Source organism: Parasteatoda tepidariorum, chromosome 5 (assembly GCF_982258835.1).
Source record: "Parasteatoda tepidariorum strain Cologne lab strain chromosome 5, Ptep-v5.0, whole genome shotgun sequence".
Lineage (NCBI taxonomy): Eukaryota > Metazoa > Arthropoda > Arachnida > Araneae > Theridiidae > Parasteatoda > Parasteatoda tepidariorum.
In genome coordinates, this window is record NC_141759.1 from 37,239,430 (window position 1) to 37,253,956 (window position 14,527).

The 14,527-nt window shown below is 31.5% G+C and overlaps 1 protein-coding gene across 3 annotated transcripts in view; it reads right to left on the reverse strand.

Moving 5' to 3' along the window:
• LOC107446532 (uncharacterized) overlaps positions 1–14,527 on the reverse strand; it is a 149,303-nt gene that overhangs the window by 9,388 nt on the left and 125,388 nt on the right. For all 3 annotated transcript variants that reach the window (XM_087163687.1, XM_087163686.1, XM_087163685.1), the window contains 5 exons: positions 9,263–9,312; positions 8,618–8,763; positions 6,817–6,975; positions 3,516–3,665; positions 976–1,048 (listed from right to left, as the gene is read on the reverse strand). In XM_087163687.1, the coding sequence (XP_087019813.1) occupies positions 976–1,048; positions 3,516–3,665; positions 6,817–6,975; positions 8,618–8,763; positions 9,263–9,312 (578 nt within the window). The remainder of the gene's footprint in view (positions 1–975; positions 1,049–3,515; positions 3,666–6,816; positions 6,976–8,617; positions 8,764–9,262; positions 9,313–14,527) is intronic.

The window sequence follows — 14,527 nt, forward strand, 5'->3', positions numbered from 1 at the left end:
AATTTTTTTAAGAACTGAAACGAAAAACTCAGAGTGTATAATTTCTGTAACAAAATTTTATCAACTCCGAATCTTGTCTCTGTTTAAAAAGTGATTAGACGCCCTAATTTCTTCAACAAAATTAAAATTATTAAAACTGACTCCAACAAAATATTTTTTTCTTCCATTTTTAGTTTACTTTGAAAACGAAATTTTTAAATTTTTTCTATCTTTTTTTAGTCTACTTGAAAAACGTAATTTTTAAAATAAATTTTTTAAACTGTAATAGCATATAACTACTAATAATATCACCATCTTAGTGCATTATTTATGATAATGAATGATATAGTTTTTTTTTTCAAATGGCAGGCACTGAACTTTATTCTTCGCCTAAGAAGATGCCGGAATTGTTACTCATTTCACGTTACCCAGTGAGCACCTGTGAACCAAAGTTACGGAGGCGAGCAACATTACCCACGCCACACTGCCACAAACCCGTTCATAGGGTGGGCCACATTCACACATCGCACACAACAGAGTAAACACAAGAGAGAAACATTCATGCCCAGAGCGGGATTAGAACCCGCAGTCATTGGTTTCGCATAGTCAGGCGCTCTAACCGCTCGGCCACCTGGCCGGCATATAAATGATATAGTAAAATTTCCGATGTTTTTTCTGCAATATTTCCAATTTACAATCTTTTTTCAATATTTTTTTCACAAGGGCCTTGCGGTAATAGTAAAATTAATTTTAAATGAAATAAAAAATAGTTGTTTCAAATTGCTTAAACAAAATGAAAGGCATTACTGAAATATTTAAATGTTTAATATTTTATAAATAGGGATATGCAACAAAATCAAAGATAAAATTTAATAACGAATAAGTTTGATTATAAGCTTTCATCTCTTTTGTTTTATTTCAAGTTAAATCCGTGATTCGTAACTTACAAGTTCAAAAACTTGCTATCATAAAAATTTGAATATTGAATTAATTTACCTGCAGTCAACCATGCCACCCGAAGTAAGCGAACATTGTCCATCAGAGCAAGGATTTGGATCCTTGCATGCGTCTAAAAGACAAATAAACGAATGTCAAAACCATATTGTATCCTCCTAATTCATAGCTGCAAACCTCTACATTTTTTAAAGATCATTTTTCTCAGTGGTAATAATACTAAATTTGCAGATTTTGTCAGCACATTTCTTTAATCTTTCGTTACGAAAGTCCGCTCCGCTCAAGTGACGCGGCTAAACGGTGCACCGCGAAACGAAGTGAGCACATTGCATGTCGATAAACTGATGTTCGTTTTTCCTTATTTAAGAGTTGTTTGACAATGCATTTGGATATCTTGAAAATATTATAAATAAAAGCGTAATCGACTTCCAAAACATAATTAGTACATTCAAATTATGCTTTTAGTGGTATTAATGGTTATTAAATAGTTTCACGTGGTTGTAGTTAAATACGACTCTCATACACACAGGTCATTACGTGAATGCCGGCTAAATACTGCGCTGATACACTCAGATCGCCATGTGGATGGTAGCTAAATACGACACCAATACATACAGGTCATTACGTGGATGGCCGCTAATTACTGCGCTCGTCCACTCAGCTCGTCATGTGGATGCCAGCAAAATACGACGCTCATACACACAAGTTATTACGTAGATGCGGGATAAATATTACAATCGTAGACTCGGATCGTCATGTGGAGGCCAGCTAAATACACTTCATGCTAGTTAAATACGACTCTCATACACACAGTTCATTACGTGAATGCCGGCTAAATACTGTGCTCATACACTCAGATCGTCATGTGTATGCCAGCTAAATACGACACCAATACATACAGGTCATTACGTGGATGGCCGCTAATTACTGCGCTCGTCCACTCAGCTCGTCATGTGGATGCCAGCAAAATACGACGCTCATACACACAAGTTATTACGTAGATGCGGGATAAATATTACAATCGTAGACTCGGATCGTCATGTGGAGGCCAGCTAAATACACTTCATGCCAGTTAAATACAACTCTCATACACACAGGTCATTACGTGGATGCCGGATCGTAGTAGTCGGAATAACGAGCACATTAACGGTATCGTTAAAGTGCAATATTTGTTCCTTCCATCGACAAATTTGTTAATTATTTGATTATATTGACTTGATTTTTCAGATATCCAAAAAACTAAATAAATAATTTTATGCTTAATTCACAGAACAGATAAGTATTTTTAACCACAATACAAAGATTGCTCGAAGTTAAAGGTGCGCTTTATATTTCAGGCATTGGAACACTAATACAGTCAGACCCCGCTATAGTGAACACGGTTTATAGTGAACTCCCGGATATAGTGAACGAAATGTTCGTTCCCGTGCCTTGCTATAAGCGTATAATGTTATTTTTTGTGGATATAGTGAACCAAAAAAGTGAAGAAGTTGGATCTAATGAACTTTTTTCTGTCTTTGACTGATTTTTTTCTTCATTTTTTTGGAATAATTTTGAATTTTCTACTTCAAAATAAATAGATATACCGACTTTTAAAACCATCTATAGAGGGGAATGTAGAGATAAGTATTTTTCTTGTTTCATTCTTTTATCTCACTTCCCCATCCCTAAACCTGCCAAGCAGATGTTTCCAACCCAGGTAGATGATGCACCTGTAAGGTGTCAGTGGGATCAATATGCATTTTCTGTCAGAGGGAATGAGTAATTATTCATTATTCGTCAAAGGGTTGGACACTAATCTGTGTTGATAAGGACCTCATTTCAACTCCTTTTTGCTCTCAGTTCAGTTAAAAAAAGCCTGCAAACCAGTGTCTCAAATTCAACTATGGCGAGTAGTACACGTAAAACGTTCTCCATTGATGATAAAATGGGCATGATCAGAAAAATTTAAAATGGATGTAATCAAACTGATATTTTCAGGGAATATAAACTCTCCAAATCTACAGTTTGTAATAGCTGGAATAATAGACAATTTCTGCTCATGAAAAAAAAATTAGATAGCAGAAAAAAGTTGAGAAAAGCAGATCGCAAGGATGTTGAACAAGGATGTTGTCAACATTCGAAGAAGCCGCAATCTTCCAGTATCTGGACAAATGTCGATGAATTTACTAGGCGATTTTGTGAGACTACTTTTATGTGCTCGAATGGCAGGTAAGACAGGTTTGAAAAGCGGAATAACAGAAATTCAAGATCTGAGAGTCGGGAAGTGTTTCCATATCTGATATTCAGGATTGCTCATCAGCTAAAGATTACAATTTTTTTTTTGTACGCAAGACGAAGAGTTTTTTTTGCTACTACATAATATTTTTCAATCATTTATTTGAGTAATGTGTAATAAAAGGGAGGAGTTTGGGAACCATAAAGTTAAATTGCTTGCGTAACGGATATAGTGAACTCCCAGTTATAGTGGACCGAAACTTTGGTCCCTTGAAGGTTCACTATAGCGAGGTTTGACTGTAGTTAAATTACAAACTCTTGAAACTACTTTGTAAGAAGACGAAATGTTCGCATCTGTTACATACCTATGCATCCTTCCTGATTCTTATCTTCTACTTTATCTTTCTTCAGCTTATAGTTTTGAAGACACTTGCAGTAAAAGCTTCCTTCAGTATTGACACAAGAAGTGGTTTCCTGAGGGCAGGTATGTGACCCATCGTTGCATTCGTTTACGTCTACATGAAACAATAAAACAGTAAAGACTCTCATATTTTAATTATTGGGATATACACTACTTCTCATTAACTTCAGTAAACACAGTACTTTTTGAAAGAAATGCGTTTGCAGAGATGCCAACTGCCCCGGACACCCCAAAATAATTAAAAACACGGTAAATAACTACTTAGTTAATATTGCAAATATTTACTATTTTTACTTGCTTTTTAAAAGATATAGCATGCCAACTGCTCCGGACATGCCAAAATAATTTTTAAAAAAACGGTTAATAAATACAAAGTAAATTTTGCAAATATTTGATAATTTTTGCTTGCTTTTTAAAAGTTATAGCATGACATAAGCACTATACAGTGGTGAGTTATATAAGCCTACGTATTATTTAGAAATAGTGGAGGATAAAAATCCACTAAATTGAATTAATTTAACCAAGAATTACAATTGATAAACTACCACTTTAAAATATATATTTGCTGTGCGGCTCTGGTAAAGTAGTGAATTATATAAGCCTACGAATTATTTAAAAATAGTGGTGGATGAAAATACACTAAATTGAATTAATTTAACCAAGAATTACAATTGATAAACTACCACTTTAAAATATGTATTTGCTGTGCGGAGCGAGATGGCATCTCTAGTAAAGTAGTGAATTATATAAGCCTACGAATTATTTAAAAATAGTGGTGGATGAAAATTTACTAAATTCAAATTATTAAACCAAGAATCACAATTGATAAATTACCACTTTAAAATATATATTTGCTGTCCGGAACAAGTTGGCATCTCTGCGTATGGATATAAATTCTTGCGATTCTTGATCTTTATTTCTAACTATATGATTTGTTGGCGCACTATAAACTTTGCTCACCCAACAAAAAAATTTGCTTTGTGTATGCACGAGCTATGATCAAAACTATCTATTAATCTTCGTTCCATATATTGTATAGTTGCAGTACTATAATGCTTATACTGAGAAATATGCTGTATAAGGCATTGTTTATATAAAATAATACGACCCAAAATATCTATTCATCTCCAATTCAAATATAGTATAACTACAGTAATATCCTCCGTAAGAATTGGAAATACAATCTCCTATGACAGTGTTGGGACCATATGCTATAGCTAAAAATATCTGTTCTGCTTCTTTTATTATTTAGTATAATCACAGTATTATATACGTGAATAAGAGATATTCTGCAGAAAGCATTGTTTATTCCGCATAACAGGAACATAAATATTAGTTTATCACTCAGTCATATACAGTATAATTGCAATACTATATCAGAGATGCCAACTTGCTCCGGACAGCAAATAAATATTTTAACGTGGTAGTTTATCAATAGTGATTCTTGGTTTAATAAATTCAATTTAGTAGATTTTTATCCACCACTATTTCTAAATAATTCTTATTCTTATAAAATTCACCACTTTATGTTAAATTACTTATGTCATGCTATATCCTTCAAAACGCAAGTAAAAGTAGTTAAAGATTTACAAATTTACTTTGAAGTTATTTACCGTTTTTTTTTTATTATTTTGGCTTGTCCGGAGCAGTTGGCATCTCTGCTATATACCATATGAATAGGAGACAGTCATAATAGCGTGACGGTAATGTTGAAGTCACACGCAAGGACCACAAATATCTATTCATCCACTTTTAATATGTAGAATAAACAAAGCATTATCCTTTATATAATTAGAAGATATTAGATAGCAAACGGTATAGTTTATGCCACACGTTACCACCACTTACCACTATTATCTATTCATCTCCATTCTATATACAGCATAACATACCTGCCAACTTTTAATCCCTTCCATTATCATTTTTCTCAGTGGTATTAAAATGGAATTAAAACTTCAATTTTAAGCAAACAAATACGTTGCATTTGAAAAAACTTAAGTTGCCAACCATGATAGTACTGCATATTAATATATGTGCTTAATTTTTGAAAGAATAGTGGTGATCAAAATCATTTAAAAATTAAGTTTATAAAATAAAAAATTGTATATATTTACTACCACTTTAAATATGAAAATAAAATCTTCCGGAAAATCCGGAAGAGTTGGCAGGTATGGCATAATCAATTTTAGATACCTTACCTGTATTTACATCTAAGTTAATAAAAGATTAGTTCGTAAGTATAACACTGACCCTATATAACTCTAAACCACCTATTTTGAAGAAGAAGAAAAATTCAAATAAAAGATTTGACGCATTTTAAGATTTGTCTAGCAGTAATGCCTAAAGTGCTAGATTCTACGTGAAGTTAATTATCATTTTATGCAAATTGCTGTTATGCTGTTATTGCAAACTAGATAAGCTAATCATACATAGTGTATATGCCACTTTCAATTCATGAAATCGAACGGAAAGGTATGAAATAATCGATATTTTATTTCATCGTACACGAAAATGTCTACTGATTAATGAAAAACTTTAAAAAATATTCCATAGAATTACTATGTAAAGTATGGTATAATTCTTATAAATCATACTTTGCCTAAAACTGCCAGGCATTCAATATAATAGCTAGAGAGATTATAGAATTTCGAGGCTAACATACACTTAACGAACGAAATTGAAACATATTGAACTGAACTCTAATTTAAGTATACCATCGATATTATGTATATATATATAATACGTGCAGGCAATACGTGTAGATTTTAAAATTATGAAAGGATGTATGAAGAAAGGATGAAGTCTATAAACGACTTTCTATCCATTTATGCAGGCTCTGAGTTTCAACAGTCACCCTATGAAAGATGGGATACAAATTGAATGGTTGAATCCTAATTTAAGTCTGTAATTTAAACTATAACAATTACCTATTTTGAATGTATTTTTTTCTTTTAACTTATATATATATATATATATATATATATATATATATATATATATATATATATATATATATATATATATATATATATATATATATATATATATGTATGTATATATATATATATATATATATATATATATATATATATATATATATATATATATATATATATATATATATATATATATATATATATATATATATATATATATATATATATATATATATATATATATACAAAATTGATTGCGGAACCCTGTTAGGTTACAATATGTATTTAATCATACAAGTCAAAGTTTACCTTCACAGTTGAATAGAGTTACATCACCATACTTTCTTATGCTTGAGTCAACAACTTTGTATCCCTCAGAGCACTTGCATTCACCTTTGTCACATTTCGTGGCTCCACAGAATGGATCATGCTCTTGTCCAGAGCATAAGTTCAATTTTTCTCCTTCGACTGAAAAGAAAAAAGGATAAATTATTTTTCTATTTACTGTGATAATTAGGCACTCTGTTGTGATAAGAGTATCACTTTTTGAAAAAATATCAAATTTGCTATCTTTCTTTATCATCGATACTTATTAGACTTAAAACAGTGTTAAATATATTATAATTTATAATTTTTTTTCTTCTGCACTGTCCCTGTTGTTAAGTTAAATGTAGTTTCAATGGTAATTATTTGATTAGTTAAATGATTGTGTCCTGCTTTTTTCTCTATAATTACAATAAGTTATAAACTTCTTACAAATTCCTTATTTGATTTGACTTTGACCAAACCCAGTTACTTATGCATAAAGCAAAATGTTACTCTCTAAAACATCTTTTTATACCTATATCATTATCTTTACTGAATTTTGCCATCTATACACTAAAATGTCGAAAAGTATCGATACATTTTTTAAATAAAATCGAATAGCATCAATAGTATATGTTGATAGAATTCGTGGTATCGATGCTTCATTTTTTCATAAAATAAAGAAACATGAATTCATTTTATATATATATTTTTTTAAAATAAAGGATAATTTTCTAAAATTATTAATTGTCAACTTCTTTAAATTATCCAGTAAATTATCCCAGGCCCATCCTTGGTAACTAACAAATCAAACGCACTTCAGTTCTGCAGTAAGGACGCACTTTAATACAAAACCCCTCAAATTTAGGCATTTACCTTAATTTGCGTCAAAAAAAAAACCGTCCAATAAAAAGTACAAAAAAATTAATAAAATAATATTAACAATCATTGTATATTTGTAATGCATGAGACGAAAACAAAATGTATAATATCTTGTCAGAGTTTGTATTTAAAATCATTGTTAATCATGTTGGAGCATGTTGTCCTTGTGAAGAAAATAAGAATTCAAATAAGAATACATATTAAACAATAATAACAAATCAATATTCAAATGAATGAAACAGGAAGACGAAATCGAAATCTAACGAATCACTACCAAAAAAATAAGGGGTGAAAGCATCAGAACCAGTTTGAGTGCCAGAAGAGGCAGTGTATAGATAAATGGTAATTATTAGATACCTCTTAATTTATTTAAGGAATCAAATAGGATTTCATTTTTTTCACCACGTCTTACTCACTATTTATTCGACAGAATTCGAAATCTATGTTTTTACTTTTCGCTTAACCCTTTCGCGCCAACTGTCACAAATTCGTGACAGCATAAAACCGTATCAATCAGGGTAAAAAGATAAAACTGGTAATCAAAGTATTTCTTTAGCATTTTATTTGTGAGCGGAGTTGTAATTGTTTGATTTATTTAATTCACCATTACTTTGTTCAAAATAAAACTATTTAGTTATACTTTGAATTAACATTGATTATATATATGATTAAACTAACAATATTTAAAGTAAAAGCAAAGTAAGTCTGTCAAATCAGCAACGACTACATTTAAATTACCGTTTTTTATTTCATTACAACTTGATTCTGATTTTGTACGAATGTTTTTCTGAATCACTCGTCCCCAAGGGGTTAATTACAAACTTTTCAACTTTTGGTGAAAATTCTTACAACATATATTAAGAAAATGTGGCCATTGCAAAACGCTTCATATATGTAAACATAAATTTAATTAAGAAACTACCTTCTTTTATTTTATCTGCTTTCAGTTGTAATCCTGGAAGAAGTAAACCATCGTCAAAAGCTGCCACTGGTATTCGCTTGTAATCAAACTCCGATGGTTTATTAAATTGCAGCCATATCAAACAGTTGATAACATCATCTTTGAAACTGAAAAATATCATAAATGATTAAAAGAAATCAAAAGCATTATTTTTCTTTTTTTTTCCTTTTTAGCAAAAATATATCATGCATATTCTCCAAAGCTGTCGAAAACTTTGAGCAACAATATGAAAAAGCAACAGCTTTAATGTTGCTTTTCCATATTGTTGCTCAAAGCTTACATATCGATGTTATATAAAAATCAGGCTTTGCTACCACTGTTTATTTTTCATTAAAACAGAAATGTGTATTTTGGGAACGTTTACTACCAACATTTTTCGTAGTAAGAAAATAATGACAAAATATCATAAAAAGTTAATTTTATAGCAAAAGTCAACAAACAACTAAGAATTTTTTTTTTGGCATTTTTGAAATTATTTAAAAAACCCTTTATAGTCTCATTTTTCTTACTTTAAAATAAATTTTTAATATGGATCATATATTTAAAAAAAAAGGATAGTTGAATTTTTTTCTTTATAAGTAGTAGCCGAAAAAAACATTAGCTTACTTGTATTTGTAGAGTCTAGCAAATTCTAAGTCCTTAAATGTGTTCTCCATCTGTAAGATATTATCAAGTTATCAAGTGTATATATATATATATATATATATATATATATATATATCGGGTTGAGTAAAAAGTTTTCCGCCAAGGGGAGATACCTCCGTGCCAGCAGCAGCCATTCCCGTGGTAGTTAACCTATTCAGAAATGGGCTTTTGCATTTTAAAGCTGAAAGTTGGAACTACACAACTGTGTAATTTGTTTGTCAAAACTTTATCATTTTGTGCACCAGAAAAGTGTTTGAAATGGAGCTATCACGTAAGCAGATCAGAACGATTATTTACTATGAGTTCCGAAATAAACTCAGTGCAACTGAATGCCACAAGAAAACGTGTGTAAGTTTAGGTTTCAATACTGTTTCTTATGATACAGTAAAAGTTTGGTTTCGAAAGTTTAATAGTGGAAATTTCAACATTGAAGATGAACCACGTTCTGGCCGCCCTATTGAGATTGATTGTGACCAATTAAAGCAAATTATTGATCAAGACAGAAATGTTTCAACACGAACCATTGCGTTAGAGTTTGACGTTTGCCAAAAAACAATAGTAAATGCCTTCAAACGCATAAATTTAACATTTAAGTTGAACCGCTGGGTGCCTCACGAATTGACTGCTGAAGACAAGAGCAAAAGAAAAGCAGCCTGTTTGGTTCTGCTCAGAGATCAAAGGAAAGAGAACATTCTGGACAGAATTGTGACCTGTGATGAAAAATGGGTATACTACAACAATACTAGCCGTAAAGGAGGTAGGTCAGCACCCGGGGAATCAGCAGGTTCGGTTGCAAGACGAACGCTAACTAACAAGAAGGTCCTTCTCTGTATCTGGTGGGATTGTCGTGGAATTATCTACAAGGAGTACCTGAAAAGCGGGCAGGCTATCAACAGTACAATATACAGCAATATGCTAATCAAAGTTAGCGATGCCATTCACGAAAAACGAAAAAACGAGTTCAGAAGGAAGGTGGTTCTCTTTCATCAAGATAACTCCCGGCCACATGTCAGTGCAATGACCGGCTGGACCCTCAACACACTGGAGTGGGATTTGATGCAACATCCACCATACAGTCCAGACATGGCACCTTCAGATTACTATCTGCTTTCACATTTGCAGTTGCATCTTGATGGCGCAATCTTCCGTTCAAATGACGAGGTCATAAATGAGGTTGATCGCTTTCTGGACTCGCGCACCTCCCAGTTCTTCGCAGAAGGGATTGAAAAGTTGCCAAAACGTTGGCAGACTATTGTTGATTTGAATGGAGATTACTATCCTCATTAACTTTGCTGATTTTCTATCTATTTATCATTTTACAGGATTGTATTTTTTTGGCGGAAAACTTTTTACTCAACCTGATATATATATATATATATATATATATATATATATATATATATATATATATATATATATATATATATATATATATATATATATATATATATATATATATATATATATATATATATATATATATATATATATATATATATATATATATATATATAAATAAAAATAATAATATTAAAAATCCAAAAAAGGGAGAAAAAAATTTATAAAAATCCGGAAAATGAAAGATATAATCCTTTCATCAGCTCACACAATTATATCCGCGAAAATGAGTGCTTTCTAATACTGTATCAATATAGCAAAAGCAAAATATATCAATACAATAGTGTGAGGAGCACTAAAAAAAACATTTACAACAAATAAAATAGAACCCATTAAGTGAAAATATCGCGTTAAAACAGAAAATAAAATAAAATATAAAGAAAAAAAAAACAGAATAAAACATAAAACGAAATCCTTAAACCGAGTAGCGAATTCAAATGAACTTACATGAACGGGAAATTTTTCAAGAATGATTGAAAATATTTTCGTAACAAGATTGCCAGATTCCAAAGTATGAAAACAGAATCGCAAATTTAGGTAAAAGCGTGAATAGAAGGGTTTTGTTTTATACTGCGTTCTTACTGCAGCACTGAAGTGCGTTTGATTTGTTAGCTACCAAGGATGGGCCCGAAAATGGATGTGCGCAAGGTAATATTATACTGGATAATTTAAAGAAGTTGACAAATTCTGAAAATGAACTTTTATTTAAGAAAAAAATAAAATAGAAAGGAGAATGAAACAAGAATTGCCTGTTTTGCACATAATTTTAGATATGGATTTGCCCGAAATGGATTCTCACTTGGTAAAATTTACATAAATTAACGAACAAGTTTTTTTGTAAATTTACTTACTATAATATACTATTAACTCAATGATTTTATAGAATTATATAGAATTTAACTACTTTAGTTGGATATCCATTGTCTTTTTAAATCAAATTTTGAAAGAATTTGTCTATTTGTTTTGTCGATAAATAAATATTACTACATATTCTTCTAATTCTATTCATTTGATTAAAAACGGTATTTACATAGATGTTATTAGAAACATTAGAATAGTTTTGCGAATATAATCGTGTTTTAAGTCACATTTATTTCTAAGTATTCCTCCATTCACCGAACTTTTTACATATATGTTTGAATACTTTTTTTTCATATTTAAAATTATCTATTTTTACGCATCTTAAAAGTAATAGGGTCATAAAATTAAAAATCGTTCGATCATTGTAAAATCGTTTCATAAAAAGTAGTAAATAAAAATTTTAAAGTTTTCTTTAGTTATTTTCGAGTAAGCTAGTTTTGCTATTCAGAGTACAGTCACTTCTAATGCATTGAGAGGCAGCAAAAATCTAAATTCAGTGAAAAAGTTACTTAATAAGAGAAAATAATATGTTTGGCACCATTTTAGGATACATATTTCCTAACTTTTAAATTTCTTTCATTTCCTGAATTTAATCATTCCTAATAGCTCTTTAAATAAATAAATCAGTTAGTTAAATTCAATTCAATTTTATAAAGAGTAAATGCAAATTTTTTCCTTAAAAAATGTAACGACTAACTTTTCTTTAATTGAAGTATATAGCTAATTATTATTCAATGACACAACAACTGAGCATCAAAATCTATTTTTAACCTTTCTTTCGTCAACCGCATTAACACTAGGTTTACAGATGTTTCTTATATACCTATTTACGAACACGCGTCAATTTGACTCATGAACGAATACATATAACAGACAGAGATGCCAACTTGCTCCGGACAGCAAATATATATTTTATAGTGGTAGTTTATCAATTGTGATTCTTGATTTAATAAATTCAATTTAGTAGATTTTTATCCACCACTATTTCTAAATAATTCGTAGGCTTATAGAATTCACCGCTTTATATTGGCAAAACTCACTTAGCAGTTATTTACCGTTTTTTTAAAAATTAATTTGGTGTGTCCGTACAAGTTGGCATCTCTGCAGTTAGAAAGCAGTATAATTATATATTTGTGAAATATTCTAGTATTATATTTTTCAATACTCGATCTAAGCAACTGAAACCTTCAAAATCTGACATCAATTGACATTCTGCGTTTGTTTTTTCTATTATTGCTTATCGGCAACAGTTTATCACTTGTTTAATTTGAGATGACGATATCGGATAACGGATCGAAGTATTGTCGGTACATTCCTATTTATTATTGATGTGATGTTTGCATGTTTGCTGAAAATTTTGTCTAAATTACGATCGCGTCAAACTGACGCAAATCCGTAGAGATAGGTATACCATAAGGAGAATTTCAATATTTCAACGCTTTTGAAGAAAATAGACTTCAATATATACACTCTATAACAAACAAATCGACACACCAGGAAGGAGTTGATTGAAACGAAAATTGGTGGATAGGAAGACAATGTACAGAATAGTAAATGATTAAAATTTCAAAACAATTGAATAATTTATTGCAGAGTTACAGTAATAAGTTCAATAAGGTGTTGACCTGCCTCTAGCCTGGATACAAGCTACCACACGGCGTGGCATAGACCGATAAAGCTCCCGGATGGTCTCTTGCGGTATTTCCTGCCAAATTCGATCCAATTGTCGAACGAGGTCATCAACATTCCTTGCCAGATGCAATCGCCTTTCCATCATATCCCAGACATGCTCGGTGGGAGAGAGATTTGGTGATCTGGTAGGCCAACGAAGAGTTTGACAAGCTTGCAGACAGCTCATAGCAATACGTGCCGTATGTGGTCTGGCATTGTCCTGCTGAAAAACCAGCCCAAGGAGCTGCAAAAGGAACGGTAGCAAAACAGGTCTTAGGATGTCGTGGACGTACCGCTGTGCAGTAAGTGTACCTCTGATGACCAAAGGGGTCCGGCTGTCAAAGGAAATGGCACCCCAGACCATAAGGCCTTGTTGAGGGCCGGTGTGGTGTGCAATAGTGAAGGCAGGATCCCCCCTCTGCCCTGTGCGTCTCCAAACACGTCTTCGATGATCGTCAGGACACAGTTGGAAGCGGGATTCGTCGCTAAAGACTATACGTCCTCAGTCGGCATCATTCCAGCCATATCTCTTCAAAACATTCATGCATACGAAATTTCAAAACACTTGGATGATTGCTTCTTGGTGGGTCGATTTTTTTTTGTTATGGAGTGTATTTACCTCAGTCAATGGATAAAAGTCATTACAAGAGATAAAATAAAAATGTAAACGGGTTTTGTAATTTTCCTCATAAAATTCGAAATGCGTCAAAATGACGCTTCCCGTAAATCTAGTGTTAAGCATTAGCATATATGTTATTTGGTTTACTTTATTTTCCACTAAACATTTTGGCCTTAAATCTTCAGCCAAACTATTTATATTATAACGTGAGATTTTCTAAATTGACCTTACTTCTGGCAATGTACTTTTTCGATAACGCGCCCATAATTGATCTCTCGTGTTGTTGAGTGTTATTATCTGTTTAATCATTAGCTTTGATCTGGTTCATAAAATTAAATTGCTATGGTAACAGTCTGTTTTTCTTTTGTTCTTTTTTATGGAGAAGGAACAAAAACAGCTTTGAGTTGATATTTACTTATTTTTGAGCAATAATATACTAAAGTTTAACCATTTTATATCTTTGTGCGTTTCGAGTTTTATTGAGAAAGCAAGTATTTTTTATGAATAGAACTGTAAAATAAACCATTTTGTGCGTTGTAAGTTGCTTATGGAATATTTAAGATAATTTGACATTAACTTATTCTAATTTGAAATGCAAATGAAATATTTGTTCCTCAAAAGCATTGACCAACTACTACTTTTGATTTAGCTTGTGATTTTTCAGTTCGTGGGGGCTT